Source organism: Aegilops tauschii, chromosome 1 (genome assembly GCF_002575655.3).
Source record: "Aegilops tauschii subsp. strangulata cultivar AL8/78 chromosome 1, Aet v6.0, whole genome shotgun sequence".
NCBI classification, from domain to species: domain Eukaryota; kingdom Viridiplantae; phylum Streptophyta; class Magnoliopsida; order Poales; family Poaceae; genus Aegilops; species Aegilops tauschii.
In genome coordinates this window covers 295,375,772-295,403,508 of record NC_053035.3, presented here as the reverse complement: position 1 = coordinate 295,403,508, position 27,737 = coordinate 295,375,772, and the positions used below count along the sequence as shown (strand labels likewise).

The following is a 27,737-nucleotide window of genomic DNA, read 5'->3' as shown; positions in this document are numbered from 1 at the left end:
GACGAAGTTGACGAAGCGCCGACCAGGCTTGCCAGGCCCGGGGACATGTCGTGGATGAAAGCACGCATCGGTGTTGACAGCACCGGGCATGCCTAGACGAGGGACCTGCACGAGCTGTACGCCATGTTGGAGAAGTCGGAGAGGCCAGCAGAGAAGGACTCGACGACAGTTGCGGCGCCAATCGGCGCGGGGCCAATGTCGCCCACGGTTGTCGGAGTAGATGAAGCGGTCGGTGTAGATGACGGCGACGTTGGCGACGAGCTGGTGCTGGATGAAGACGAAGGGGGTGGACGGGCGGCGGCGGCGCAACTAGGTTAGGAGTGCGGCGGCGGTGCTCGAAGTAGGCGAAGAACCCTGACAGCGTGACGAAGACCAGCGCGGACGGTGGCGTTCCCGCGCCAAGGGAGATGGCGCGGTGCATACCACGGGAGGTCGACGCGGGGTGACGGCAGAGTGGACCGCAGGCCGCGGCGCTGCGGCCCGAAGGGGCGACGCAGCGGCGGCAGGTAGGTCGGGGCGACGGCGGGAAGACCTCGGGGAGGCGGCGGGGACCGCGGGCCGCGACGCTGCGGCCCGAAGGGGCGACGCAACGGCTGTTCGCGAGTTGGTGCAACCACGGGGACGACCTCGGGGCGGCGGCGGGGACCGCGTATCGCGGCACTACGGCCCGAAGGGGCGACGCGCGAGTCGATGCAGCCCCGAGGAGAACCACGGGGCGGCAGCGCTGCGGCCCGACGGGGCAACACAGCGGCAGGCCGATGCTCGATCGGTGGAGAGGCGCGCTGAACTCGGGGATGATCTTCACGGGACCTGCGGAGGCGCGCGTAACCAACGGGCTAGGTCGGTCGCGCGGCGTAGATGAGGCGGATCGCGACGACGAGCGGGTGATCAAGCCGATCGCGCGCCAGGTCGGGGACGCCGCTCGGTGGACGAGTGGTGGCGGCGGAGTCCGGGATGAGGCCGGCGATGACAGACGGCGTGGGACGTCGTGCGGACGAGCTTGTCAACACCGGCAGCCGGGCTGCCAAAGCAGCGTCGGCACCCGGGCAGTAAGGCCCGAGCGACCAACAAAGCAGCGGCGCCCGAGTTGAGGCAGCCGACGAGCCTGACGCAGCCGTCCCGACGTAGCCGAGGACGAGGTCGGCGAGGTAGACCGCCGAGACGCCGTGCAGACGCGGCGGAGGCGGGTGACGTGGATCGATGGGCGGGCCGGCGCGCGAACGACGGTTATGGTTGGCCGTCGCATGGCGCGAGGCCGCCGGGTCGGGGCGATGCATGTTTCCCGGTCGGAGCAGGGCGGTGACGACCGGCGCAGGGCGACGGGTGGACCGATTCGCGGACGGCGGCTGGCCTTGACGAGCCGCCTCGGCGCCCGTGTCCGCCGGGTCGAAGGAGAGGCCGGTTGGTCGCGCCGGTGTTGGAGTAGAGGCGCACGGGGGTCGACGGCGGTGGCGGGCGAGGCAAACCGATCAAGATGAGATCGGAAAACCAAAAAGAAAAACGTCGATAAAAAACGACCGGCGAGAGAGCGAAAAAACCCGGAGCAAGGGCTCGGAAAAAAGACTCTCTAGGACAGCCGGTCAACACGACCGGCGGACGAACCCTAGGTACGGGCGGCGCGGCACCCGGCGGCGGTCATGGAGGCCGACTGCCCCGGGGACGGCACGCAGGTGCGGAAGCGGCGGCGGCTAGGGTTTAGAATAGATTAGGCTGATACCATGTTAGAAGGGAGAGAGGGATTTGATTGAATAGTTCGTCGTTGTATTGCTTGAGCCTCGTGGGCATATATATAGGAGTACAAAGATCAACTTGAGGTACAAGACAAGACAGGACCAAATCCTAGTCTATCCTATACTTCCTAATAATCCTTATACTCAACAAGACTAAACTTTTCACATCCTTTTGTCGTGCATGAATGAGCCACATGTGCCCTAGCATTACTAGAAATTATTGGAAAATTCTGAATTATTAAACGTGCCAGGCCTAATAATTCTATTCCAAAATGAAAAAAAAAACACGTAATGTTATCACAGTTTAGCTAGCTCCCTAGCTATAAAGTACCCCCTCCGTAAATAGGAGCTAGAGAACATCTCAGAAGGTTAACAGAGGGAGTACTATAATTCCATCCATCTGACAAGAGTATGTATGCATGTGACCCGGCTGTTGATAGGAGCTAGAGAACGGTATGCAGAATAGTTGACCGGAAATGAAGGAAGCTCTCTAGGGAATGCCAAGCTTGAGCCCCGACCCCATGTGCACGAGCTAGGCGTTGGATCATTTGTTTCTTGCGTTGCACCTCCCTCCGTCCCACACATATCCTCCTCTTTTCGTGTTGCTGTTCCGTTGGCAAGGTTAAAAATTGAGGCGCGTGGGCGCGGTGTGTATGCACATGGACATGACACGCGTTGCGACGAGTAGAGTTTCACATGCTGCAAATGCCTGCCAAGCTGTCTTAATTGGATGGTTCGCTGGGCCTCTGTCCGTGCCTGCGATGATGAAGTGAGTAGTCAATTCATGGTGCATGTGATGCAACCTTTCATTTTTAAGGTTGTTAGAGCAACTCTAGCAGACCCCGCCAAACGCCCCGGCCCGCAAAATAATCGTTAAATTGCGGATCGGGCCAGGAAATCTGCATGATCAGACCCCGCATCCCGTCCCGGCCCGTAAATTTTTTTGCAGGGCGCGGTAAATCTTCTCCCCCAACCTCTATCTTCACGGGCTGGGAGGCCGACCCGAGCTCAACCTCTATCCGGCGCGAGATTTGGCGGGAGGGACATTTCCGCGCGCCTTTTCCCGCTCCCCGCACCCTCCGCCACGATTGAACCCCTCCGCAAGCTCCGGCTGCTCCTCCCCGGCCGTCCCTCGCCGCCATGGACGACCCCATGCTGTCCCCCGTCATCGTCGAGGTCGCGCACGCCCCTTCCCCTCGGGCGAATCTCGTCGCCGGCCATGTTGGCCCCGCCGCCGTCGCCCAAGCACACGCCGCGCCTGCCCGCAAGCGGCAGGGCAACGTGGTCGTGCAGGGCGGGAATCCGGCTGCCCCCGCCGCGATGGCCCGCGCTCCGGGCGCCAACGCCGCAGTGTGATCCCGGCCGGCGGCGGAGAAGGCCGGCAAGGCCGCGGGCGCAAAGCGGAGGAAGGTTCCGGCTTCAAGGAAGCCACCTTCTTCAACCTCTCACTCCATCCCCCCCCCCCTGCAAGGAGGTGCTCCGGCGATGCCGTTCAACGGTGCCGCTCCCCCCGCGAGCGAGGTGTTCGACGAAATGTCCGGAAGGTATATCTCTTCGGTCTTCGGCGATTCTCTTTCATTTTTCGCCATTGTTCTCGATAGCTCGTGACTTGTTATCGTTCGCTATAGCGATGGTTCGAACAATGCAACAACCGAGTTCGTGAACTTGTTGGACACGAACGCGGTTGACATTGATCAAGCCCCTTTCGAACCATTCGACTACAATGAAACGGAGGGCGGCGTGAACGATCATGGTTGTGCGGACGAGTTGGAGGAGATCGAAGCGGAAGCGTTTGAGCAATCACAAGCAAAAACTGGGAAAAGCCAAAGATCGAAGAACTACACGATCTTGGAAGATCAAGCTTTGATCAAAGCATGGAGTGCGGTGTCTCTTGATGCATGCACGGGTACTTCTCAAACCGCCAAGAGATATTGGCAAAGGATCGAAGATCAATACTTCCGCATTATGAAAAACTATCCCAATAGGACTCCACGCACATTTCGGTCGCTTCAAGGTCGTTGAGAGAACATCAAGCCTATGTGCAGCCGTTGGGCAGCTTGCTTGGAGCAAGTACGCAATGCACCTCCAAGTGGCACCGTGGAGTCCGACTATGTGAGTTTGTTTTGCCTTTGTTTAAGTTATGCATCGTCATAATGTATCATGAGAATGTTTGCATCACTTTGTTCACATTGTGTAGGACAAGATTGCTCAACATAGATACAAGGACATGGAAGCTTCGGAAGGCAGATTCTTGAAATTAGAGCATTGTTGGGAGTTGCTCCAAAAGTGCGAGAAGTGGAAGTTGATCGACAAAGAATCCCCACCAAAGAGAGGCTCACTTACAAACATGGATGAAGATGAGGATGATGATGGCCCAAGAAATTTGCACAAGCCGGATGGCGACAAGAAGACTAAAGAGAAGATGAAGAGAGAGCAAGAAGCATCGAGCTTGAGGGAGAAGATTGATGCCATGGTGCAATCAAACGAGTTGATGTTGTTGAAGTCGTTGGAGATCAAAAAAGAGTTGGCCGAGAAGAAGGCAAAAGAGAAGCAAGAAAAATGACAAATGCTCAAGGAAGAGGGGCTCCGCAAAGCTGCCATTGAGGAGAGAAAATCACGCGCCTCTGAAAACAAATCGATGTCATTGTTGCTCGCCGAAGAGAACAAGATCATGTCAATGAACCGCAATGACATGGACGACGTCACCAAAACATGGCATGATATGGCAAGGAGAGAGATCTTGAAGAAGAGAATGGTCGCCTCGGCCGGTCTTCCCGTTCCGGTGATTTTTCTCTGCTCCATATGGTGGCAACGTGGATGATTTCGGTGCGGGAGTTGGAACAAGCGATGGAGGTGGCTACGGTGGCGCCGATGAACTTCAAGATGAACTCCATGGCACGGAGTGAAGATCGACCCCCAAGATGATGCCGGACATGGGCGCAAACCTTTGCATGCCCTCTTTTACGTAATGAACTTCGCTTTTATTTGCGCGCAAACTGTTTATGTCATTTGAATTTGAACTTGTTTGTGAAACCCTATGTCAAATTCCAGATTTGCAGTTTTTCTGTTTACGGGTCGTTGCGCTGGTGCCCGAGCAGAACCCGCATAGCCGACCCGCAAAAAGCATATTCCGCGAACATATCTTTTTACGGATCCGTTTGGGGGGTCTGCATCTGTGCCAGCCCGCGCCGGCCCGCAAAAGCGATTTTGCGCGAACTGCAAACGCGTTTTGCGGGGTCTGCCAGAGTTGCTCTTACAAAAATGGGTGTCAGGCAGGCAGGTCGTTGTGTGAACGAAAGTTTAACGCGCAAACTTTACTTGCGCCTACGCGGCCACGCGGAGAACAGGCTAGGCGGCACAGAGTAGTCAAAAACCGCCTGCGCTGCATTCGAGTAGTACTAGTACCAGCTAGCTGCCCGTGCGGCCGCTTTGTACTTGAAGTGCCTACTACGTACAGTGTTCATGTCGTCCGTCACGAGTTTACGCCCAATTTCTCTCTGGATTGGAAAGAAGAAACCAACACCATCCTCACTCATCCATGCCGCGTGTACATGGTCACAACGGACTGTGACGCCAAGCAGAGACAGCGCTACGTAGCATCCGTGACAAGATAAAGCGGCGGTGGCCGGTGGGCTCCACAAAATTCCAAGCGAGGAACCCGGCTCGACTGCCTGCCGTTCTCCTCCTCTCTTCCCTCCATTCACTCCACCTTCCATCACGCCACCACCCCCGCCCCCGCGCCCTCAATTTCCGCCAGCCCGCCTTCTCTCTCCCCTTCCTCGCCGCGTATGCGCCGGCGCGGCTGCTGCTAGGCGGCGCAGACGACAAACCCAGCGACCAGCGGCCCGTCCGTCCACCCTAGGAGGCCCCAGCCATGGCGACGCTGCAGGACCTCGGGGTGTCGGCCTTCATCAACATCCTGGGGGCCTTCGTCTTCCTCCTGCTCTTCGCCGTGCTCCGCATCCAGCCCATCAACGACCGCGTCTACTTCCCCAAGCTCTACATCGCCGGGAAGCGCGCCGCCGACCACCGCGGCGCCCGCAGGGCCATCAACCTCAACCTCTGCACCTACTTCAAGTTCCTCAGCTGGGTGCCCGGCGCGCTCCGCATGACCCAGACCGAGCTCATACACCACGCCGGCCTCGACTCCGCCGTCTACCTCCGAATCTACACGCTCGGGTACGCCACGCCACTCACTCCCTTCTAACTTCCGGAAATCCTCCCACTCCCACTACCACTACTGCTCTGCTCTGCTCTGCTCTTGTCGACTACTACTACAGAATTGTGCAATTTGGGAGTCATGCGATCGGTTACTATTTTCTCAACCAATTCCTCGACAGCAAATTTGCTCTGATCCCCAGATAGTATAACAGTCGCATTTGGTTCATCTTTTCATTTTTCGCCAAATTAATGGCAGCGGATTACGCCATTGCCATTAATGTTACAATTGCTTTTCGCCAGATTTGCAACCATGGCCTGCCCCTGCCTGCCTGCCTGGATGAGTTGTTGGTTTGCGTGTCAATAATGCATGTCTATACCTTGCCTTCTCGCTGCTGCTAGCTGTTTCCTTTGTTGCACAGCACAGTGCTTGTTCGGTTCTCTCATCGTCACAGGGAACATGTGATCCTCACATGCTCCGGAGATTGCGCACCCAAACCCAAACCAGCATTCTTCCCCAACGAAACACTGTACAAGTTCCCTCCCAAGGTTTTAACCCTTGTGCTTTTGATATTAATCCTCGCTAATTAGACCTATATATCAATTCAGCCCACAACTGATTGGATCTCAGAGTGACGGGTTGCGTGATTATCCGGAGAAATGTTGCTTGTGTCTGGTGACAACGTTGGCGATAGAGGTCATCTTGGCACGTCGTGCCTGCCATCCAATTCAGTTGTGCGTTGAAAATGGCGCCGCCCGCCCGTCAGATATCCTTGGATTGTTTTGCACGATCACGGGCGCTCTTTCAGCCAAGGCACGGACTTATCCAGCTTTAGACTAGTACTTTAGCCTGCCTGGTGTAATCGAGTATACACCGCCACCGACCCGTATCATATTCCTAGCTAAGTAGTGGTGCTCGCCCACTAAGAGCAACTCCAACGGAGCAACCCAAACGGACACGGATTTTGTCCGTTTTTTGTTCGTTTGGGTCGCCCGTCCGCCTAGCGGACAGGCACGGTCCGCGGAGGCACCCAACCCGCCGCTCGTGGATGAAACGGACAAGCAAGATGCAGCTTTCCTCCCGGCGCCGCCGCGTTCCTCCGTTGCCACAACCTGCACTGGGAGCGTACGAGATCGAGGTGGGCGCGCGGAGTCAGCCAGCTCCGACGGCGACCTTCCACCCCTGCTTCCACGCGCCGCCGTCCATGTCGTCGAACTGGATCTGGTGTAGAGGTCCCTGGCAGCGACGGCGGCCGCGGCGGCCTCTGCCGCCAAGGAGTCGCGGCGGAGGGCCGGCCTGCGGGTGAGGCGGGCGCGAGGGCTGGCGGGGGACGGCGCGGTGGACCGGGAGGAGGGGAAGCGGAGGCGGCGCGAGGGCCGGCCTGCGGGTGAGGCGGAGGAAGGCGATGAGGAAGAAGAAGCAGGCGGCGACGAGCTGGAGGACGCGGCGGGAGGAGGAGGAGGCGGAGGCGGGGTGGGGGTCGCGGCCGCCGCCGCCCGAGAAGAGATGCATCGCCGCGACAGGGAGTTGCTGCTGGTGCGACTGTGGGAGGAGGCGGGGGTGGGGTGGGGGTCGCGGCTGGGGTTTGTCGATTGGTTTTCTTGCTTGGTCACTGATATGTGGGTCCAGAGGCGGACACGAGAGGGCAGCAGCGGACGAGAGCGGACGACGAGAGCGCTTGTTTTGTCCGCCGCGGACCCATTCGTGGCCCATTTTTGCGTCCAATTTGGGTCGGGAGGGAGGACAAACGGACAGCAGGCGGACACGGACGTCCGTTTGGATCGCCCCGTTGGGCCAAGTTTTCTGTCCGGATGACCCAAACGGACAAAATGGGTCGCCCCATTGGAGTTGCTCTAAACAACACGCAACTTTTCTGTGTGGCTCCAACCGATTATTCAGCATGTGGGGACCAACCACCGGCGTTTGCAAACTGGAGATGCTTTCCTTGCCGCCTTGGACGGAATTTCATCCCAAAGGTTTCCCTCTTCAGAATGCAGCCATGTTTTCAACAGTAAAAACTGATGGACGACCTGGTTCGCTGGTCCCTTCTACTGTACAGACGGGCCATAAAACTAAATTCCACCATCTAATATAAGCGTTTCTCGATCCGGCGAAACTTCTCTTTCACGTTTATCCTCGCATGTGGGTGATGCTTTACAGCCATCCGACCAAGAGGCAAAAATCATTCTGTTGACCTTGGTTGCTCAGGCGGTGCTTTTGGAGAAATTTTACCTTTCCCTCCCCCCTTTTTGTCAAGGAAAAGATTTGGAACTCTGTTGCAGGAGATGGGACTACTGTTTAGTGTTTCATGCACTTCAAGTCTTCAATATAGTTCTAGTAGTTTTTTTTTTTGTGTGTGGCTATTTTACAGGTTCAGTTTGAGCCCTGTGTTTCATACACTTGACTATTTTTTTCCTCTGGTCTCACTTGCAGCCTCAAGATTTTTCTGCCCGTCATGGTTGTCGCCTTGCTGGTTCTCATTCCGGTCAATGTCTCTGGTGGGACACTACTGAAACTGAGAAAAGATGTTATGTTCAGTGATATTGATAAGCTGTCCATATCAAATGTTAGCCCGGGCTCCAACAGGTAATCTTCAGTAAATTATGAACTCTAAATTTGCCAGTTCATTTTTTATCCTAACACAAAGTCAGAACATTGTTCTTTAAAACTGTACATTGTTCTAGGTTGTATGTTCTGATTTGTAATAGTACTCTAAAATGTTGACCCTTCACATCCCACTTCATTTCAGGTTCTTTATTCATCTTCTAATGGCATATGTGTTCACATTTTGGACGTGCTTTATGCTGTACAAAGAGTACAGTAATGTGGCGTTCATGAGATTGCATTTCCTGGCTTCTCAGAAACGTTGTGCTGATCAGTTCACTGTAAGTACATCAACAAAGTTTGCTACGCGTCGACAGCTGCCCTACTGTAGCATTTAATAATAATAATACTAATAATAAAAACAACGCCAGGTGATTGTTAGAAACATACCTCATGTTTCAAGCCATTCGACGTCTGAGACAGTTGATGAGTTCTTCCGCAGGAACCATCCAGACCACTATCTTGGTCAGCAGGTATACATCCTCATTCTAGTTGATTTTTACACACACACTCGCAAATAACGGTTGCTGGCTAGTGTTTTGATTATAGAGCTTACCTTATTTTTTATTTCAGTCTGTTTACAATGCAAACCGGTATGCTAAACTTGTAAAGCAAAAGGAGAGACTTCAAAACTGGCTGGATTACTACCAGCTGAAGTTTGAAAGGCATCCTGAGAAAAGACCAACTGGAAGGGTAATGTTTCAATCATTGCTTTTGTTATTTTTGGATATGTGCGTATAAACTGCTAACCTTGTTCATGGTATTTCAGACAGGATGCTTTGGTTTCTGTGGTAGAAAAGTGGATCAAATCGACTACTACCGGGCTAGAATTAGCGAACTTGATAAGAGGGTACGTCTACAATTTGTTGGTGTTATGATTCCTTATATTTGAGAAGAAAAAAATTACCGTGCACGTTGTGACCCCATGCACATGTACCTATGATTATGATTTTAACATACATTTACGTTGATATTTTCAGATTGCATCGGAGCGTCACAGAGTTCTGAATGATCCAAAAGCCGTTATGCCAGTTTCTTTTGTGACATTTGACTCAAGATGGGGTGCTGCTGTATGTGCACAGACACAACAGTCAAAGAATCCCACACAATGGCTGACCAATTGGGCTCCTGAACCACGCGACGTTTATTGGCAGAATCTTGCTATTCCATTTTTCTCTCTGAGTATACGCAAGTTTCTCATATCAATCGCGGTCTTTGCTTTGGTGTTCTTCTACATGATACCTATTGCATTTGTGCAATCACTTGCCAATCTTGAGGGTATTGAAAGAGTCGCGCCTTTCTTGAGGCCAGTAATAGAAGTGTAAGGATTTTGCTTTTTCTTTTTGCGCATCATGCTTCTTGAGATTGCTCATTATTCTAATCATTCACCCGACTTATTTTCAACTTGCAGAAAGGTGGTGAAGTCCTTCCTGCAGGGTTTCCTTCCCGGTCTGGCTTTGAAGCTCTTTCTCTATATCCTCCCTACAGTTCTTATGATCATGTCGAAAGTTGAAGGCTATGTCTCTTTGTCATCTCTGGAAAGAAGAACTGCTTCGAAATATTACTACTTCATGCTGGTGAATGTATTTCTTGGAAGCATAATTGCTGGCACAGCTTTTGAACAGCTGGACTCTTTTTTTCACGATCCTCCTTCACAGTAAGTTTCTTCAAACATTCTTCTGCCAACATGCATACATGAACCAAAACTTATTTTCCCATGTCTTCATTACGTTAATTGTCCCCTTTTCGGAAAGAAAAATGTCTAAATTTCATTAATCATTGTGCTGCCGCTTCATATGGCTAGAATGTACTAGTACTCACTCTCAAAATGTACAAATGAAAAATGTTGGATGCATAGTCATAAACAGTAACAATCCGTCACATCTCCTTTTTTTTCTTTACAGAATACCAAGGACCATTGGAGTGGCTGTACCAATGAAAGCAACATTCTTCATGACATACATAATGGTCGATGGCTGGGCCGGCATCGCCAACGAGATTCTTCGAATGAAGCCACTGGTCATCTACCATCTGAAGAACATGTTCATCGTGAAAACCGAGCGTGACAGGGAGAGGGCGATGGATCCACGCAGCATTGCGCTTGGAGAAAACCTTCCATCCCTGCAGCTGTACTTCCTCCTTGGGCTCGTGTACGCGGTGGTCACCCCCATTCTCCTCCCTTTCATAATCGTCTTCTTCGCCTTCGCCTACCTTGTCTACAGGCATCAGGTGAGTTCATGGATACAGCCTTGACCTCTATATCTTCGATGTGTCAGAACCAGTGCACTGACCACCCACCCACCTTCATTCCTGGGTTCAGATCATCAATGTGTACAACCAGGAGTACGAGAGCGCGGCGGCATTCTGGCCTCAGGTCCATTCGCGCATCATAGCGAGCCTGCTCATCTCTCATGTGACTCTCTTTGGGCTGCTAAGCACAATGAAGGCCGCCTACTCCACTCCGCTGCTCATCTTCCTGCCATTGCTGACAATATGGTTCCACAAGTACTGCAAGAGTCGGTTCGAACCCGCGTTCCGAAAGTATCCTCTAGAGGTCAGTGCGCCGCCTCTATCTGCATCACGTGTGATTTTTTGCTTGGAAGATCGTTTGCAAGACCTGAAATGGCTGTTTACTTTTCTGAACATCAGGAGGCTATGGAGAAGGACAGGATGGAGCACGCATCGGAGCCAAGCCTGAACCTCAAGACCTACCTAGCAAATGCATACCTGCACCCCATCTTCCACATGTTTGAGCAGGAGGATCAGAAAGAGGAGGCCACCATAGAGGTGAGAATCGACAAATCGGAGCATCAGCAGCAGCAGCATGTGAGAAGCTCACACTCACAGTATGAGGAGGAGACGAGCGCACAGACGCATTACCACCATGAGGAGAGGACCAGCAGCCAGTACCAGTACCAGTACCAGCACCAGTATCACCAGCTTGAGGAAACTCACATGAGGAGTGAGCAGTCGCCGCCACACTTTGTCTACCACCCTGGAGTCGACCATTGATGCTGCCAATTTACCACTCCCTAACTTAGACCTTTTGCCTCGCATTTTGGTGAAAATGATTGCCCCTCTAGTCCAGTCCAGATGATGCTGATGATTGATGTACATGCCAATATGTAGTCGTGTGATGATAATCTTATGAGTTGATTGATTTTTCCTCTGCAAAGGGAGAAAGCAATTACCTTTGAGTACTAATGCGAATCGGCGTTGGATGGCGATACTTACGGCAACTCTGATTAATCCGAAAAAACCTAACTCCCAAACATCTTTTGAAATTAGGGCAACTCAATGTCGTAAATCAAACCGCTTAATGCATTTCATATTATTCCTATCAAACCGCTTAATGCATCTTTATATTATTCCTGAATGACTGTAGGTTTTGTTTTGTTTTCTACTGCGTTTCCCAACTGGTAGAGCCACAGCCATCGGCCCTTGCTGCCGCAGCCCGCGCTGCCTATCGACCTAATATGGTCGCCACGCCTAGGCACGCTCCGCCCGTCGCACTACAGGCTCCTTAGTCCACCGCCACCGCCACAGGGCACCGTCGTCACACCCAAACGCCGCCACGCCATGGTACCCAACACCAGCACCGCGCTTGACCATGGAGAGACCAGCCCGCGAAGGACCTGACACGCGTGAGGATGCAAGCCCCCCACCCCCGCCGCCGAACGGGAATTGCCTGGGCGCGCCCCCTGACGATGGCGAGGGAAGGAGGGGGAAGACCGGCGGCAGGATATGGGGTCGCCCTCCCCGTCGCCTCGTGAGGGGGAGGGCGTTACCCCAACAAACTTCCCACAGAGACAATGTAAGCCAATGTTTGAAGCAGAGGCGGTGTATGCAAAAGGGTGAGCTCAGAGGTGACGTGATCAAGCCACACATGGGTGACACGCCTTTTAGGGCGAGACGTGGGTTCAAGATGTCATTTTCTTTCTGAATTTGTCAAACATGTAAAGCTATTCAGTGCATGCCTGTCAAGCCACGAGCATCCACAGTTTACTAGTGTTCTTTCCTAAAAAAAGTTTGGCCAAAACGTGCTTCCGCTGATGAGATGGACGGCTGTTTGCATGAACCAATCAAAGCAAAGCCGAACCGCATGAAGCAAAACGTGAAGGCTCGGGACAGGGCAACAGCAGAGCAGAGCGTGGATCAACGGAAGGAAGAAGAACGCACGAGTCATGCGAATCCGCTGCTTCACCGGCTATATTAACCGTCTCCCGAAAGCAAAGACGAATAGATCTTAACTTCAGTAGCACAGCGAGATCAGCAGCAGCAGCAGCAATGCAGGACGCCGCGCACGACCCCAGCGCCGCCACCTTCTACTCCGCCGCCGCCGGCCTCTACGCCAGCACCCACCCGCCCGTCCCGCTCCCCGCCGACCCCGGCCTCTCCCTCGTCCCGCACATCTTCTCCCGCCTCCCCCTCGGCCCGGCGCCGCCGCATTCCCCGCCGTGCCTCCTCGACGCCGCCACCGCCGCCTCCCTCTCCCGCGCCGACCTCCGCCGCCTCGTCTCCTCCCTCGCGCGCGGCCTCCGCCGGGCCCACAACGTCCGCGCCGGCTCCGTCGTGCTCCTCGTCCTCCCCAACTCCGTCGCCTTCCCCGTCGCCTTCCTCGCCGTCCTCGCCGCCGGCGGCGTCGCCAACACTATGAACCCCTCCAGCTCCCGCGCCGAGATCGCCGAGCGCCTGCGGGACACCGCCCCGTCCCTCGTGCTCGCGTCGCCCGAGAACGCCGCCAAGCTCCCGCCCTCCGCCGCCCCGGTCGTCCTTGTACCGGAGACATTCAATCCTACGCCCTCGGCGGGCCACGAGTTCGCGCCCTTCCGCGCGCTGCTCGATTCCGACGCCGACGATTTCCCGTCGGCGGAGGTTGGCCAGGAGGACGCCGCCGCCGTCCTCTACTCCTCGGGGACCAGCGGACGGAGCAAGGGCGTCGTGCTCACGCACCGCAACCTCATAGCCATGGTCGAGCTCTTCGTGCGCTTCGAGGCGTCGCAGTACGCGCGACCTGCTTGTGACAATGTCTACCTGGCCGCGCTGCCCATGTTCCACGTCTACGGCCTCTCCCTCTTCGCCGCGGGCCTCCTCTCGCTCGGCTCCACCGTGGTGGTCATGAGGAGGTTCGACGTCGGCGAGGCCGTCAGGGCCGTCCACAGGTACAAGGTCACGCACTTGCCGCTCGTGCCGCCCATCATGGCCGCGTTGCTGAGGGCCAAGGCCACAGGCGCCTCGTCATTGGACTCCTTGGTGCAGGTCTCCAGCGGTGCAGCTCCACTCAGCGGCAAACTCGTTCAAGACTTTATCAAGGCTTTCCCACACGTCGATTTCATTCAGGTACATAGCCTACCAAATTTCAACTGTTTGTAGTATTCTGGGAAACATGGGTTGGTGAAGGCAAACAATTGTTGTAGTCCAGGTGTCCATATTCTGAGTATAAAATAACGGTATTGTTACGTGACGAACGTCAGCCGGGAAGGAATAACGGTATTGTTACGTGGCGAACGTCAGCTTGGCAGGGTGACATGCGAACGTTTTTTATGACAAGTTTACGTGGTGGGAGACGGCAAATCCTCCCCTTTTTGCAGCAAACTTTTTCTTCTTTCCCAGAAGTTATGTTTCTGAAGAAATTGCCATCCTCCCACTACGTAAAATTGCCAGTCAAAATTGTCGCAATTGCCACCCCCCTCCCAGCTGACGTTCGCCAAATAAGAGGGTACTAAAATAATGTATTGATAATATTTCATATGCCTTGTTGCTGATATGTGATGAATAATACTTAGTCTATTACATAGGTAGATCCATTCATGTATGTTGGTCCTTTTGTTTTATCACCTTAAAGTTCAGCCTACCAATTTTTTGCAGATGAGGATGCAGTTGATTTGACTTTGCGAACATTACAGACATGTATGTGCATATTGTAGATGGGATAACCGAGTAGGGATTAACTAGTTCAAATCGAACTTTATAAACAATTAATACTTCTGCAATCAAGCAGTGAAACTATTACTGCATTTCCAGTTCCAGTTCGTTTGCAGTATTCTGAGTAAACTGCTATTTTTTATGCAATTGGAGCACTGAAAGTTAGCAGTGTGATTCGAAGTTACCCATTCCAATTGCCTGCAATATTCCGAGTAAATAGTTGCAATGTAATCACTGAAATAGACTGCTCCAGTTCCAACTGCTTGTAATATTCTGAGTAACTGTTTACACTTTGAACAGGGCTATGGCATGACAGAATCTACTGCTGTGGGAACTCGTGGTTTCAATACCTCGAAGCACAAGAAGTATGCATCTGTAGGTCTTTTAGCCCCAAACATGCATGCCAAAATTGTTGATCTGGAAACTGGCTTATGTTTACCTCCTGGCTCTTGTGGGGAGTTATGGCTCCATGGGCCAGCTATAATGAAAGGTAACATTTCATGAGCCCCAACTCAGCCACTGCAACGAAAACACACACCTTGAATTTTGGCATTTGTAGTTTGATGCAAACCGATGTCTAGTTAAAAAGATCACTTCAAGTGACTTGAGTATTCCTTAAAAACAAATTGACTTGCCTTTACTTAACTCAATGCTGAGGTGGTTATTGAAGACCCTATGAAGACTTGACATATGCATTGTCTCTGCATTTTCTGCCATTCTTTTTCAGCTCACTTAGAAAATAAGATCATTCTTTGTGCTTAACATGATTTCTTCGTCCTCTTAATGGTTATTTTTATACAACTCCCTTGTGTCTGTGATATGGGTACTCCTTATCATTGTAATGCTTAAGTATCTAATTATGCTACAAAAGAATTGATTTATACTGGCTTTACTATGCTATGTGATTATTTTTCTCTTTAGAAAGGTAAACAGAATCAGCTCTCAGGTCTAGTCTAACAATATGGGCTGCGGCTGCTACCATTCAGCCTGAATTACCTATATTCTATCCATTATTTTCTCATTTATATTTGGGTTAAAATTTTCCTTTTTCACAGGTTACTTGAATGATGAGGACACATGCACGAGAAACGATGGCTGGTTGCGGACTGGTGACCTTGCTTACTTTGATTCAGATGGTTGCTTATACATAGTGGGCCGTTTGAAAGACACTATCAAGTACAAAGGATTTCAGGTATGCCTTCATGTAGCTGGCCCTACAATACACCACATTTGCTCTTGTTTGTCACAGTTGTGCAACAAGTTATTGGTTATAACAAATTATCATTCTGAATATCAGATAGCTCCAGCTGACCTTGAAGCAGTTTTGGTCCAGCACCCTGAAATTGTCGATGTTGCTGTGACATCGTAAGTTTGAGACCGTTAGTTAGAGAATACTCGTATTACGCTGGTTGAACTTATCTGTTGGCATGGAACTGAATCCTTTTTCTTTCGCTTTTCTCGACTTGCATATAGTGCCGAAGATGAAGAAGCTGGAGAGATACCAGTAGCTTTCGTGGTGAGGAGATCTGGAAGCCGTCTGACCTGTGTGCAAGTGATGGAGTACGTGGCCAAGCAGGTAAAAAGATGCTACGACATTGCACAGCACAGCACATCACCACTCTTCTGCTTCCTTCCTTGAAGCTGACGTGTCATAGCAGTATGACGCATCCTTTTAATCATAAAATTTCCAGTCCAATCGAACATGACAAACATTCTAAGGAATCCTGAGATATCAGTGGTTGTCAAGACAGTTTCCATGAGTGATTGCTGTGCATGCTCCCCACCTGTCCTGACTCGCTGTGCGGACGGAAACGCATACTCACTAACATGAGGTCAGGTTGTTTGGCACACATGCCATTCTATACTCCCGAGCTAGTGGCGTATGCTAGGTCAGGCTGGCATGCACTCCTCCCCCATCTCTTTGTTGACTGACCAATCGAACCCATGATCCATTCAAGAGTGATGCGCGGTGCTGGACAAAATACAGGAGCTCGGCTGTTCCTGGGCGACCTTGTCTGGCTGGAAGAGAGACGTTCAAGGAAAGATTGCGGCAGGAATTTGTTGTTTCTTCTTGACCATGTCCAAGTAGTGAGATAGGACTAGTGGTTTATTACACCGAAAATTTATTTACTTGCGATTCTGTAGACAGTAAAAGATTTTTTTTTCTTTGCTGAAGCTGCGAATTGATCTGATGATGGTGGGTGCAGGTGTCCCCGTACAAGAAAGTCCGCAAGGTGATATTCGTGGAGGCAATACCCAAGTCAGCTGCTGGCAAGGTTCTGAGAAGGCTTCTCAAGGACTCTCTGCGCATTGATGCTGCTGCTTCCCGTTCAGATCATACCAAACCCAGCTCAAGACTGTAAACGGAGTCGAGCAGCTTCCATCGAAATGGATGAAGTACATGTTTTAGCTGCTGCATGTCTTTTTGTGTGTGATATGTTGGTTCACCAGGGATTGGGATTGCTCGTGGTTGCATACTAGCAGTACCATACCATGCTCCCATAGGATGTGTGTGGGTACGTCAATGGAATACATGTCTCTGTGTGCTACTATAGTCTGTAGATAGATTTGTCAGGAAAGACTGTTGATTGGAACACCATTTCGTATCCAAAGGTGAAAGCGTTTGTCATGAACTTTATTGATCAGGCTCAACAGCGACGAACTTGGGTCATTCCCTTGTTGAAGGTGTCGTCTACCGGTCTGAAAATCCTTGTCTAGGCCTTCTTCGGTCGGACATGGCGACGATGGTGCAAGGGTGTTTATTCCTTCTTGAAAGCGTTGTTGCGAACGAGGTCGATTTAGTCATAGGTGTTTTCTTTCCATATCTCAATTGATTCTTGTTTTTTAGGGGGTCGATTAATTCTTGTGATGGATGTGTGGTTCTTCTGGAGGGACCAACGTGGATCTGCTAAAATGGAACTCGAGTGCTTTCATTGTATAATATAGCAACAAAATGAAAACTCTGGAAGAGGGAATATGCGGCCATTGGATGGAATGTGCTGCTGGCATTGTGATGCATTAGTAGATTGACATGTTCAGCTAATTAATTCAATGCCAACCAACCAACGAACTGCGTGTATCCATACACCTTGCCTGCTTAATTAGGCAGGCATCTGTGCCGATCGGTTCTTCATATCTTCTGGAGAGAACGTGAATATGTGAACAGTAAATTTCACTTTGTGCATCTGAAAATGACACGAATGGCAAGCAATTACTCATTTAAAGATATACTGAATTGCCATGACGTAGCAATCGAATGTTTCTTATGAAGCTAACAAGAATGGACACGTAGAGCCATTTCTTTGGGCACTGCATATGTGTGGCAAAGGGTTATGGGCACATCACGCCTAGAGCAACTCTAGCAAAGTTGCCAAAACTCGAGTCAGTCATCCCTCGTATGGAGTGTGTTTCATAATGTTTTAAAGGCTGCAGGGACTATGTGCAACCACATAATCGTTAACCTAATTTGATTTGCTTCAAACTTCTAAGGGCAATTTAGGCGACATGTAATCCTAACCAAACAGTGAATAAACACAACAATTTAATTGGCAACTATATAAGTGGTCAAACTATGTTGTATTATATATATATATATATATATTGTCACTTCAAGTATCGTTAAACGACATTTGCATATATGCAATGTTGCTATTCGATTGGTTACTTGCCCTCAGGCTCGAGCTGGGCTACGATGACGGACATCATGACGGGATTAGCGGGGTGACAACCTCCTTCTCATTGTCGTGGTTGACGGGGACGATGGCGCACGAAGCAGTAGACCATGCCTCCAGCTACGACGAGAGTCACCAGCGTCGCGCGAGCCGCCAGATCCCCCCCCCCCACGCAGCCGTCACAGGAGCTACCAGTGCCATGCAAGCCACGACGGGAGGAGGATGCGACGACTGTCGTTGATTGTGGGTCGTGGGGAGAGTTCACAAAGGTGGCGCGTGGGGTCTGCGATGGTAGGTTCGCGTCCGCTAGGATGTTGAGCTAGTACTTGGCATTCTGCCGCGATGACATTGTCGCGCCGAGGGGCTAGGGGAGGTTGAGGAGGAGCAACGACTAGGGGTAGGGTGGGAATGCCTCGCTGTTGGGCTTTTATAGTCGGGGTTTGCATGCAGATCAACTTTAGATGATGCCGCGTGGCGGCAATCTGATGGGCTACCACGGGTATCTGAGGGAGCGGGATCACCATAAATGTGGTGGGTGGTTTCTCTCGTTCACCATCAAATCTAAGGCAATAATGTGGACGACAATGATAGAGATGAGGGTGAAAGTGGTGGTGAGATTTAAGGCTTACATGAAGATTTGACCTAGCTCAAACAGACCAACAAAGAGAGTGAGTGTTCTTGGTGGATTCATAGATTGAAGTCAAGTCGAGCTAGATCAGCAAGCTGCTTTCTCGAATACACACGAGTGTCGTATTATATATTAAAGAAGAGAATTTGGGGAGAGAACCCCTCCACCTTACAACTTAGATGTTATATCCAGAACACGACTCCACCCTCTGCCGTTAGTGCACTAGCCCACCCTCTCCCGAGTACCCAACTGCCTAAGTAGCCTATGAAGTTGTCAACGTCGCCTTTGAAAGAGTACGACCTGACTCCAGCTCTCCCCCCCTCGATGTAGTTGATGGCAAGGTGTTGTGATGGAGTTGCTCCGTTGAAAACTATAGTGTTGCGGTGCTTCCATAATGTCCACATGGTGAGAACTAGAATCACGTGAAAGTCCTTGATGTGATGCCCACCTCCACTCTTGTCTGTGCACCAAGTGTTTAGCTGATCATTGCTCCTGGGTGCCTAGTCAGGCTTGCGGAGTGCCGTGCACACAATCGCCTAGACCTCTCTCGCAAATATGTAATCCAAAAGGATGTGGTTTATAGTTTCGCCATGTTGAACACAAAATGGGCATGAATCTTGATGCGTCAGCCCTCGTCAAGCGAGCCGGTCGAATGTCCAGCACCTATTTCTTAGTGCCAGTCAGGTGAAGAATCTGCACTGCAACGATGCCCTGGACTTCCACGTAAAGTCACACATAGGGGCAACCTCTCTGCTTATGTGCCCTATCACGTACTCCTTCCGTAAAGAAATGTAAGATCGTTTAGACCACTACTTTAGTGATCTAAAAGCTTTTATATTTCTTGACGGGGGAGTATAAAACATCCACACACACAAACCTCGAGGTGTCTTCATCGACAATCTCCCTTCCAGTTTAGAGAAAAGATTTAAATGTGGTATATCATTGATTGAGTAAATTGGTGAGGAAAATTTTGAACGGAGGACCGTCATCGTTAGGATCATTTTTTACATGTGCAAAGTGAGATGATGGAACATTATACAAAACATAAACATGAAGGCGCGCAGAAGGGCGATGAAAAACATGGGCAGCCGCGTGATGATTTAGTACTACGCGTCCGCAGAATTAGGGGTGAGTATATATCCGTACCCAGGACGGGTCTGCTCAACTAGACGGATTTTGGCGGGCGGACCCACGCGATGACAACACTGTTTGTTTGCCCACGAGTCTGATCATCAAGGCGGAGAGAAAGTCAGAAAAGCCGAGCGAGTCCCGTCCGTCCCTCCGCCTATTTAGCAGCTGCGCTCGCCGCTTCCTCCTCTCGTCCTCACCCTCAATCACCACCCCGGAGCGACGAGCGAGCGATGGCGCGCGTCTCCAATTCCAAGAAGCGCATGCTCCACACCAACAGCAGCAGCAACAGCCAAAACAAAAAGGAGGACGCGGCCACCGCCGCGGGGAGCGCCGACGGCCGCCCCGTCCGCGTCTACGCCGACGGCATCTTCGACCTCTTCCACTTCGGCCACGCCCGCGCCCTCGAGCAGGCCAAGCTGCTGTACGTTCTTGTATATTCCTTCTTCGCCCATTCTCTACATACATGTAGATCTAGCCCCCGCTTGGCGGTTGAATTTGTTGGATCTGGGGCCGCGTTTGTCGCCTCGTTCCAAGGCGACATCTGAATCTCGGTCCAACTGCCTCAAATCGATGCTCATTTCGATCTGTGGCTGGCCGGCGACAGGTTCCCCAACACGTACCTGCTGGTGGGATGCTGCAACGACGACCTCACGCGGCGCTACAAGGGCAAGACCGTCATGAACCAGGAGGAGCGATACGAGTCCCTGCGCCACTGCAAGTGCGTAACAACCACCAACCCTTCCTCATTCCCACCTCTTCAATTAGTATACATCACACCGCATTTCTTCATTCAGTTATTATTACGAGATGCAGACACGCATCACCAGTATGCCAGTTACACATCGCTTTCGATTCTCAAATGCCACCAGTTGGCTCCATTTGTGCATTGGAGCCATCCTTTCCTGTTATTCTTTTGATCACCAGGAGAACTAGATGATGTGATTCATTGCAATACCACGCTTATATAAATACTCGAGTTGACCCATTTGACATTTCCCCCTGTTCTAAGCATATGCTATGTTTATTTATTTATAAGAATCAATTAGAGAACACGCATCTCGATGATTTTATGCCCGGTTCTTTTATGATATTTAATCACAAAATGGTATTTTCTGCTCTGCCGATCGTCTAACTATTTATCTGCTGCTTTAGGTGGGTTGATGAGGTCATTCCTGATGCTCCCTGGGTTCTCACGCCAGAATTCATTGAGAAGCATCAGATTGACTATGTCGCACATGATGCTTTGCCGTAAGTCATACCCGCACAAGGGCTATATCAGATCCTCACTTTTCCCCCTCTAATCAGCTCCACTAACTATAAACATACTCATTGCAGTTATGCTGATACCAGCGGTGCTGCAAATGACGTCTATGAGTTTGTAAGTTTGCATCTCCACAGCTAGTATATGTCGATCGACGGCGTTATCTTTACCATTGCTTACTTATTCCTATTGTCTTATCAGGTCAAGAAGATTGGAAAATTCAAGGAAACAAAACGGACTGATGGAGTATCGACATCGGACCTCATAATGAGGATAGTCAAGGACTACAACCAGTATGTCATGAGGAATTTAGCACGAGGTTACTCAAGGAAAGATATGGGCGTGAGCTATGTTAAGGTCAGCCACATTTCTGATGACACCTAACCAATCCTTTTTTTGTGACAAGTAAAGCTTGGCACATCGCTTATTTTTTGTCTTCCAGAATATTATGATGTTATTCGTTTGGTCTCCCAGCCCAGGTAATAACTTGTTTTGGCCGTCTTGTTTTCAGGAGAAACAACTGCAAGTGAATATGAAGATCAATAAACTACGGGAGACTGTGAAGGCACAGCAAGAAAAGGTAATCAGCCATGCGCGTTCTCAGCTCAAATCATGCTTGCCGGCAATCTACAGACCAGTTCCATCCACATGGCAGAATAGATGTTTTTTTAGGCCTGATGATTATTAGTTGTGTTTATCTCCTTGTGTTGTATGTAGTTGCAAACGGTGGCGAAGACGGCTGGGATAAACCACGAAGAGTGGCTGGCGAACGCGGATCGTTGGGTTGCCGGCTTCCTGGAGAAGTTCGAGGAGCACTGCCACGTCATGGTATAGTATACTTTGCTTAAAATCTACGAACAGAGTAGTCAGGTCGAGCATGAAATTCAGGAGAAAGAGACATACTGATGCTGCTGCTGCTGTAATAATTGCGCAGGAGACTGCCATCAAGGACCGGATACAGGAGAGGCTGGGGAGGCAGGCGGGCAAAGGCATTGCCGGCGGTCTCATGCGGCAGCCGGTGGCGGCGGCCTGATCTTTCAGACCAGGTCTTGGTGAAGGTGTGAACAAACACCGAGGAAGCGAGAAGTTGTTTAGTTGTGCTTGTGTCATGGAATGTGATGCTTGTGCGAGTAAAGTGGTTGAGTTAGCTGAGCAAATCCTTTGTATTATTATTGTTTTTTTGTTGTTGGTGGAGGACGTGTGTGTTTGTGTGTGTGTTGTTTCACAGTTTTGTACGCAGATATGATGTCTATAGCAGAGGCGTTTGGTATCGGTCGAGCGTCTTACCTACTTACTATGTGGAGAGAGTTTTGTTACCCTTGTTATTTGTAGGATGTATCTTCTATAATGAGAGAAAAGAAGTTGCTCCATTTTTCGTGGTTACTCCATAAGAAAAAGGGAGCACAAGATTAAGACCAAAATTTTTGTAACCCATCAAGTATGCTTTTTTTGAAGGAAGAAAAGAACGTTGGTGTTGAACAGCTGCTACACATGGAGTGGTGATGTGTGCTGGGTGCCCTGCTGAATGGTAACCGAAGGATACCAATCCGGATACATCCTGGCCTCGGGCTCCTGGCCACATACACTTGCGTCAGACAGAACACTGAAAAGTCTGCCCGGTTCGCATCAGCGGCGAGAGGCAGCCAACCCTGCTGCTTCCGTCTCCGTTTCTGCTTCTGCTCCACTCCACTGGCCGGCCGGTCGTTCATGGCCGCGATGATGGGGATTTCCGCTTTGCGCTCCCACCACCCGCTCCCCCTGTCGACCGCGCGCCCGGCCACGGCTCTCCCCCGCGCCACGTCGCCGACGTCGCACCAACCCAGCTCGCTCACGCTTCTACGATGCCGATGCCGATGCCGACGCAGCCTCCCCCATTCTTGCTGCAGCTCCTCTCCTCGCGCCTCACTCTCGCCAGGCGCCCCCGACTCGGCTGCTTTCATGGCATTGGCTCCCAACAATGCCGCCCTTCGCCACCGCCTCATCGCCCCCAACTCCACCGCCGGTTCCGGAGATGCCGCCGCCACCGGAGGCCTGCCCAGCGTGAGTGCTCGTCCTCCTCCTCCTCTTGATAGAGAATCGAACAATCGTCGACGACAGATAGTAGATAGTATATGTATATTCTTATCCTCTGCGCTTGTATGTATGTATGTATAGGTTGTTGGCATCGCGCACCTGGCGGTGTCGCTGGGCATCGTGCTGGCCACGGACAAGTACCTGAAGCAGGCGTTCGTGGCGGCGTCCATCAAGTTCCCCAGCGCCCTCTTCGGCATGTTCTGCATCTTCTCCGTGCTCCTCGTCCTCGACACCGTCGCGCCGGCGCTGGCCAAGGCCTTCATGGACTTCTTCGAGCCCGCCACGCTCTTCATCCAGCGCTGGCTGCCGCTCTTCTACGTCCCCTCCCTCGTCGTCCTGCCCCTCGCCGTCAGGGACGTCCCGGCCGCCTCCGGCCTCAAGATCTGCCTCATCACATGTACTCTACCACCACCACGCATGCCATTGCCACTCAGTCCTGTCCTGCGACAAGATTTATTTTTCTTCACTGACGCTGTCGTCGTCGATGCTGCATTTTTCCTTTTCGTGTGTCGCCGGCAGTCGGTGGCTGGTTCGCTTCGCTGGCGGTGGCGGGGTACACGGCGCTCACCGTGAGGAAGATCGTCAAGACGGAGCTCATCGCGGCCGAGCCGATGGGCAAGCCGTCCGCCTTCGCGACGTTGGAGTTCTGGGCGTGGGGCGCCGTCTTCGTCGCCTCGTTCGCGACGGCGTTCGTGAACCCCACGGCGCTTGGCACCACGGCCAGGACGTGCCTCCCGTTCATGCTCGCTTCCACTGTACTGGGATACATGGTTGGTTCTGGGTAATTCATCACTATGTCTTTCTACTAGTACTAACATATATACTCCTATACACTTACAGTTAATAAGATACCAATACAGTACTATACTACGTGCAGGGTTTAGTACTACGGCTACTTCATTTGCATTTGCCTGACTACAACATACATGGTATGCTATTTTTTCAGGTTACCGTCTGGTATCAAGAAATTGTTACACCCGATCATCTGCTGCGCGCTTTCTGCAAATTTGTCGGCGGTCGCATACGGGTACCTCTCCGGGTCCGGAATCGATGCTGCGCTAGGTTTTAAGCTAAACTTCACTGCAATCAAATTCTGAATTCTTCTGTAGTTTCACAACTGTTGCCTTGTAATTGCGGCCGTATATACTCAGCTCTTAACACAAGTGGTTGGTTTTGCAGGTGATTACCTGACAAAGGTGCCATCAAATCCTGGAGCTGGTGACGTGCTGATGGGTTTTCTGGGGTCTGTCATCTTATCATTTGCCTTCTCAATGTTCAAGCAGAGAAAGGTACATGTAATTCCCAGCCAGCTAGCTAAGCTAGCATTGTTATCTTGCAACACTGTTACGGTTGCTCTGTATCGAATCCGTAGTAACTTGTGTCGCTGTGGGAATTTTCAGCTTGTGAAAAGGCACGCGGCAGAAATTTTCACGTCGATCGCGATTGCGTCGACATTCTCCCTGTACTCCACGGCCATCCTAGGACGCCTGATTGGGCTGGAGCCAACATTGACCATCTCGATTTTGCCAAGGTGCATAACCGTGGCGTTGGCTCTGAGCATAGTGTCTTTCTTCGAAGGTGATTAAATGAGATCCCCTTGCATTCTCTTCTGTGTAGCCACTGAATTTGGAATGTGGTGATATAACTAGCTAACTGATGTGCTTTGTGCGTCGATGGCGCAGGCGCAAACACTTCGCTGACGGCTGCCGTGGTTGTTCTGACGGGCCTGATCGGCGCCAACTTTGTGCAAGCGGCCATGGATAAGCTTGGCCTCAACGACCCCATAGCTAGAGGGATCGGAACAGCTTCCAGGTAAACTTGATGAAACTTTGGGAACCTGTCCTTGCGTTCGCTCTGAAAGCGTGCTAAATTTGATGGTGGGTGCAGTGCTCATGGGCTGGGAACCGCGGCGCTGTCGGCCAAGGAGCCTGAGGCGCTCCCTTTCTGCGCGATCGCCTACGCGCTCACCGGCATTTTCGGCTCACTGATCTGCTCCTCCCCGGCAGTCAGGCAAAGCCTGGTGTTCATAGCCGGCTGACACACATATATACTGGTATACAGCAACAACAGCAGCTTGTGATGAGTTTTTCTTTCCTTTTTATAAAAAAATGGTAAGTGATTGGAGAACAAAAGTGCAAAATTTCCCGCCAAAAAAAGGTCAACATGTAAAAATGGATGGTTGCAACAAGTCAAGGTGTGAGTAGTACTCCCTTGCTTGTATAGCTGCAAAATGTTCAGTGATTGCTTTTCTTCATGTGATGTTTTTTCTAAAGGAACAAGAGTAATAGCCTAATTGCTTTGATGCCAACAATTGGCATTCCTATCAATTGGTTGGTTGGCAACAAATCGTTCTTGCCTCTTTACATGGCCCTTTTTGCCTATGTGAAGCCGAGAGACAAGTAAAAAGGAAGGAAGTGAGCTCTCATGCAAGTCAGTCTCTATATGTCCTCTCATGCAAGAGTCAATCTCTACACGTGCTCCTAGATAAGAGGAAGGAGAAAAAGAGAAAGTGCTAAAAATCACTAACTTAAGAGCGACCTTACAACCAACCATATTGTATGAGTGAGTAATATTGCTAGCTTTTGATGACATGACAGTCTTATATAGGCAGTTGTTGGCTATATTATTAACATTGCTCTTAAGAAATTCTGAATTTTTGGTAAAAAAAATCGTAACGGAGCTAAAGTTTTGCCTCATCCATTAATTAAGAAGATAGTTGCCCAGTTAGCTGACAGGAAACCAGGCGAACCCTGTTACAATCTTGACCACACATGTGAACTACTCCCAGACTATGAACCCACATGAATCCCCAACAAACACACTCAACACAGAACCAGTCCAGCACCCAAACATTTTGGTCACCAATGGAAACCCATCGACCCACAACCACTTGAAAAGGATATAAAGATAGAGACAACGGACAAATCTGAGCTCACGCGTGCAACCTAGACAACTACTTCCTCCGTTCCTAAATATAAGTCTTTGTAGAGATTCCACTAGATGGACTATATACGAAGCAAAATGAATGAATCTACACTTAAAATACATCTATATACATCCGCATGTAGTTCATAGTGAAACCTCTACAAAGACTTATATTTAGGAACGGAGGGAGTATATCATGAAAGCATATGCACCTCCCCATTACCACTCTTGCCCTTGCACTTCTAGATTTCTTCTTGTGGATGCCAGGTTGAGGGTGAACGCCATCCTTCTTGCATTTGTTCCTTGAGCCTTATGCCTCAAGAGACATCGAATCATTTTTTTTCGAATTTTGCATCCAAGATAGGTTTTCGACAAGCTTGATGCCAAACATATCCCCGAGGTTAGGCACCGGGTGAGCGAGGTAGACTCGGGAGAGCGTGGTAGTCTTTTATTGGGTTGGCCCAGACGCACAAGGCGCATGAGCGCTGGTTTCCTTAGCCGGCGCCTAAGGCGTTGACTAGGAGGTCTCTCTTCTTTTTTTTGAGGGGCAGAAGGTCTCTCTTCTAGTCATTTTTTTATGTGAAGTCTGTTTTTTTCTTCTGAGGAACTCTTTTAGTCTATTTTTTTTGAGAAACTACTCTTTTTTTAAGGAGAGAAACTACTCTTCTAGTCTTGTAGTTTTTTTTGAGGGTTTAGCCAAACTTTATTCATCAAACGCCACATGGAGTGGGATGCGGTTAAGATCATGGGGTTGACCAAACCAATCATGGCGCCCCTGACCGAGATTAAGTACATATTTGGCTAAACTATGTGCTTCATAGTTGACAGCACGACTTTCGTGAATAAAAGAACAAGTAAAAGTTGAAGCTTGAAGTTTTATCTCCTTGATGATGGCCCCGTAGTCTCCCCTGGCTCCCATGTTGATGTCGTGGACGGCTTGTTTAGAATCAGAAGAAATGACAAACTGCTGCACATTCAGGTCTGAAGCAAGTGCGAGAGCCTCTCTACATGCGATAACCTCTAAGGTAGCTGGGTCGTGGAGACCGTAGATTGACAGGGCTGAGCTCCCCAAGTAATTCCCTTCGCTATCCCGGCAGACCGCAGCTGCCAGCCCTCTTTGTCCCACTCGAACCCCGGCGTCGACGTGTATGTTGCAATGATCAGGTGGTGGGGCTTTCGGCCTTCTTGCTGTAGTACTACGGGCAGTTGGGTTGCCCCGAACCTCTTTTCCTCCTTCTTCCCGAAGCATCTCTAGCTCCTGAATAAATCAGACCACAAAAGAATGTATAGCATGGGGGCTTTGGAAAATTCCCTCATGGATGGCCTTTCTCCTAGCCGCCCAGATTGCCCATAGCGTGACTAAAAGCTTGACGAACAACTCATGAGATAATGATTGCATATGTGTAAATAACCATTGTTTGGCATTGGGTTCAAAGGTGGTTGCGATTTGCTGTTTGAGCTCTTCATCAACTAGTGCCCACGTACACCTCGACATGGTGCAGTCCACTAGAGAGTGCTTCCATGAGTCGGGTGCACCACAAATTCCGCATGAACTGGAGTCCGACATGTGCCTGTGTGCTCTTACATCATTGGTAGGTATCGAGTGCTGTGATAAACGCCATAGGAACAT

At 50.7% G+C, this 27,737-nt stretch overlaps 4 protein-coding genes across 4 annotated transcripts; all 4 read left to right on the top strand.

The window, feature by feature from the left end:
- Nucleotides 1-5,369: 5,369 nt before the first annotated feature.
- LOC109784644 (CSC1-like protein At1g32090) lies at nt 5,370-11,697 on the top strand. Its single transcript, XM_020343243.4, has 11 exons — nt 5,370-5,909; nt 8,323-8,475; nt 8,639-8,774; nt 8,865-8,966; nt 9,067-9,186; nt 9,263-9,343; nt 9,474-9,814; nt 9,905-10,150; nt 10,398-10,722; nt 10,814-11,047; nt 11,143-11,697. The coding sequence occupies exons 1-11, from the start codon at nt 5,605-5,607 to the stop codon at nt 11,503-11,505; spliced, it is 2,406 nt and encodes an 801-aa protein (XP_020198832.1). The 5' UTR covers nt 5,370-5,604; the 3' UTR covers nt 11,506-11,697.
- Nucleotides 11,698-12,737: 1,040 nt separating this feature from the next.
- On the top strand, nt 12,738-17,056 carry LOC109784645 (4-coumarate--CoA ligase-like 3). Its single transcript, XM_020343244.4, has 6 exons — nt 12,738-13,833; nt 14,719-14,908; nt 15,474-15,610; nt 15,716-15,783; nt 15,892-15,994; nt 16,626-17,056. Exons 1-6 carry the CDS (start codon nt 12,781-12,783, stop codon nt 16,779-16,781), a joined length of 1,707 nt encoding a protein of 568 aa, XP_020198833.1. The 5' UTR covers nt 12,738-12,780; the 3' UTR covers nt 16,782-17,056.
- A 2,828-nt stretch (nt 17,057-19,884) lies between these two features.
- LOC109784648 (choline-phosphate cytidylyltransferase 2) lies at nt 19,885-22,379 on the top strand. Its single transcript, XM_020343246.4, has 8 exons — nt 19,885-20,269; nt 20,453-20,566; nt 21,001-21,096; nt 21,184-21,226; nt 21,311-21,466; nt 21,621-21,689; nt 21,827-21,937; nt 22,044-22,379. Exons 1-8 carry the CDS (start codon nt 20,079-20,081, stop codon nt 22,140-22,142), a joined length of 879 nt encoding a protein of 292 aa, XP_020198835.1. The 5' UTR covers nt 19,885-20,078; the 3' UTR covers nt 22,143-22,379.
- A 255-nt stretch (nt 22,380-22,634) lies between these two features.
- LOC109784646 (plastidal glycolate/glycerate translocator 1, chloroplastic) lies at nt 22,635-25,528 on the top strand. The gene is made up of 8 exons (XM_020343245.4): nt 22,635-23,149; nt 23,264-23,579; nt 23,702-23,963; nt 24,129-24,244; nt 24,362-24,471; nt 24,583-24,760; nt 24,865-24,994; nt 25,070-25,528. Exons 1-8 carry the CDS (start codon nt 22,817-22,819, stop codon nt 25,218-25,220), a joined length of 1,596 nt encoding a protein of 531 aa, XP_020198834.1. The 5' UTR covers nt 22,635-22,816; the 3' UTR covers nt 25,221-25,528.
- The last annotated feature ends 2,209 nt before the right edge of the window (nt 25,529-27,737 follow it).

Coding starts and splice junctions, on each gene's coding strand:
- LOC109784644 (XM_020343243.4), top strand. CDS start 5,605: ATGGCGACGCTGCAGGACCTCGGGGTGTCGGCCTTCATCAACATCCTG. Junction 9,815..9,904: donor TTGAGGCCAGTAATAGAAGT/GTAAGGATTTTG, acceptor TTCAACTTGCAG/AAAGGTGGTGAAGTCCTTCC. Junction 11,048..11,142: donor TCCGAAAGTATCCTCTAGAG/GTCAGTGCGCCG, acceptor TCTGAACATCAG/GAGGCTATGGAGAAGGACAG.
- LOC109784645 (XM_020343244.4), top strand. CDS start 12,781: ATGCAGGACGCCGCGCACGACCCCAGCGCCGCCACCTTCTACTCCGCC. Junction 13,834..14,718: donor CACACGTCGATTTCATTCAG/GTACATAGCCTA, acceptor CACTTTGAACAG/GGCTATGGCATGACAGAATC. Junction 15,611..15,715: donor TCAAGTACAAAGGATTTCAG/GTATGCCTTCAT, acceptor TCTGAATATCAG/ATAGCTCCAGCTGACCTTGA.
- LOC109784648 (XM_020343246.4), top strand. CDS start 20,079: ATGGCGCGCGTCTCCAATTCCAAGAAGCGCATGCTCCACACCAACAGC. Junction 20,567..21,000: donor GAGTCCCTGCGCCACTGCAA/GTGCGTAACAAC, acceptor CTGCTGCTTTAG/GTGGGTTGATGAGGTCATTC. Junction 21,227..21,310: donor CAAATGACGTCTATGAGTTT/GTAAGTTTGCAT, acceptor TTGTCTTATCAG/GTCAAGAAGATTGGAAAATT.
- LOC109784646 (XM_020343245.4), top strand. CDS start 22,817: ATGGCCGCGATGATGGGGATTTCCGCTTTGCGCTCCCACCACCCGCTC. Junction 24,245..24,361: donor CGGAATCGATGCTGCGCTAG/GTTTTAAGCTAA, acceptor TTGGTTTTGCAG/GTGATTACCTGACAAAGGTG. Junction 24,761..24,864: donor CATAGTGTCTTTCTTCGAAG/GTGATTAAATGA, acceptor TCGATGGCGCAG/GCGCAAACACTTCGCTGACG.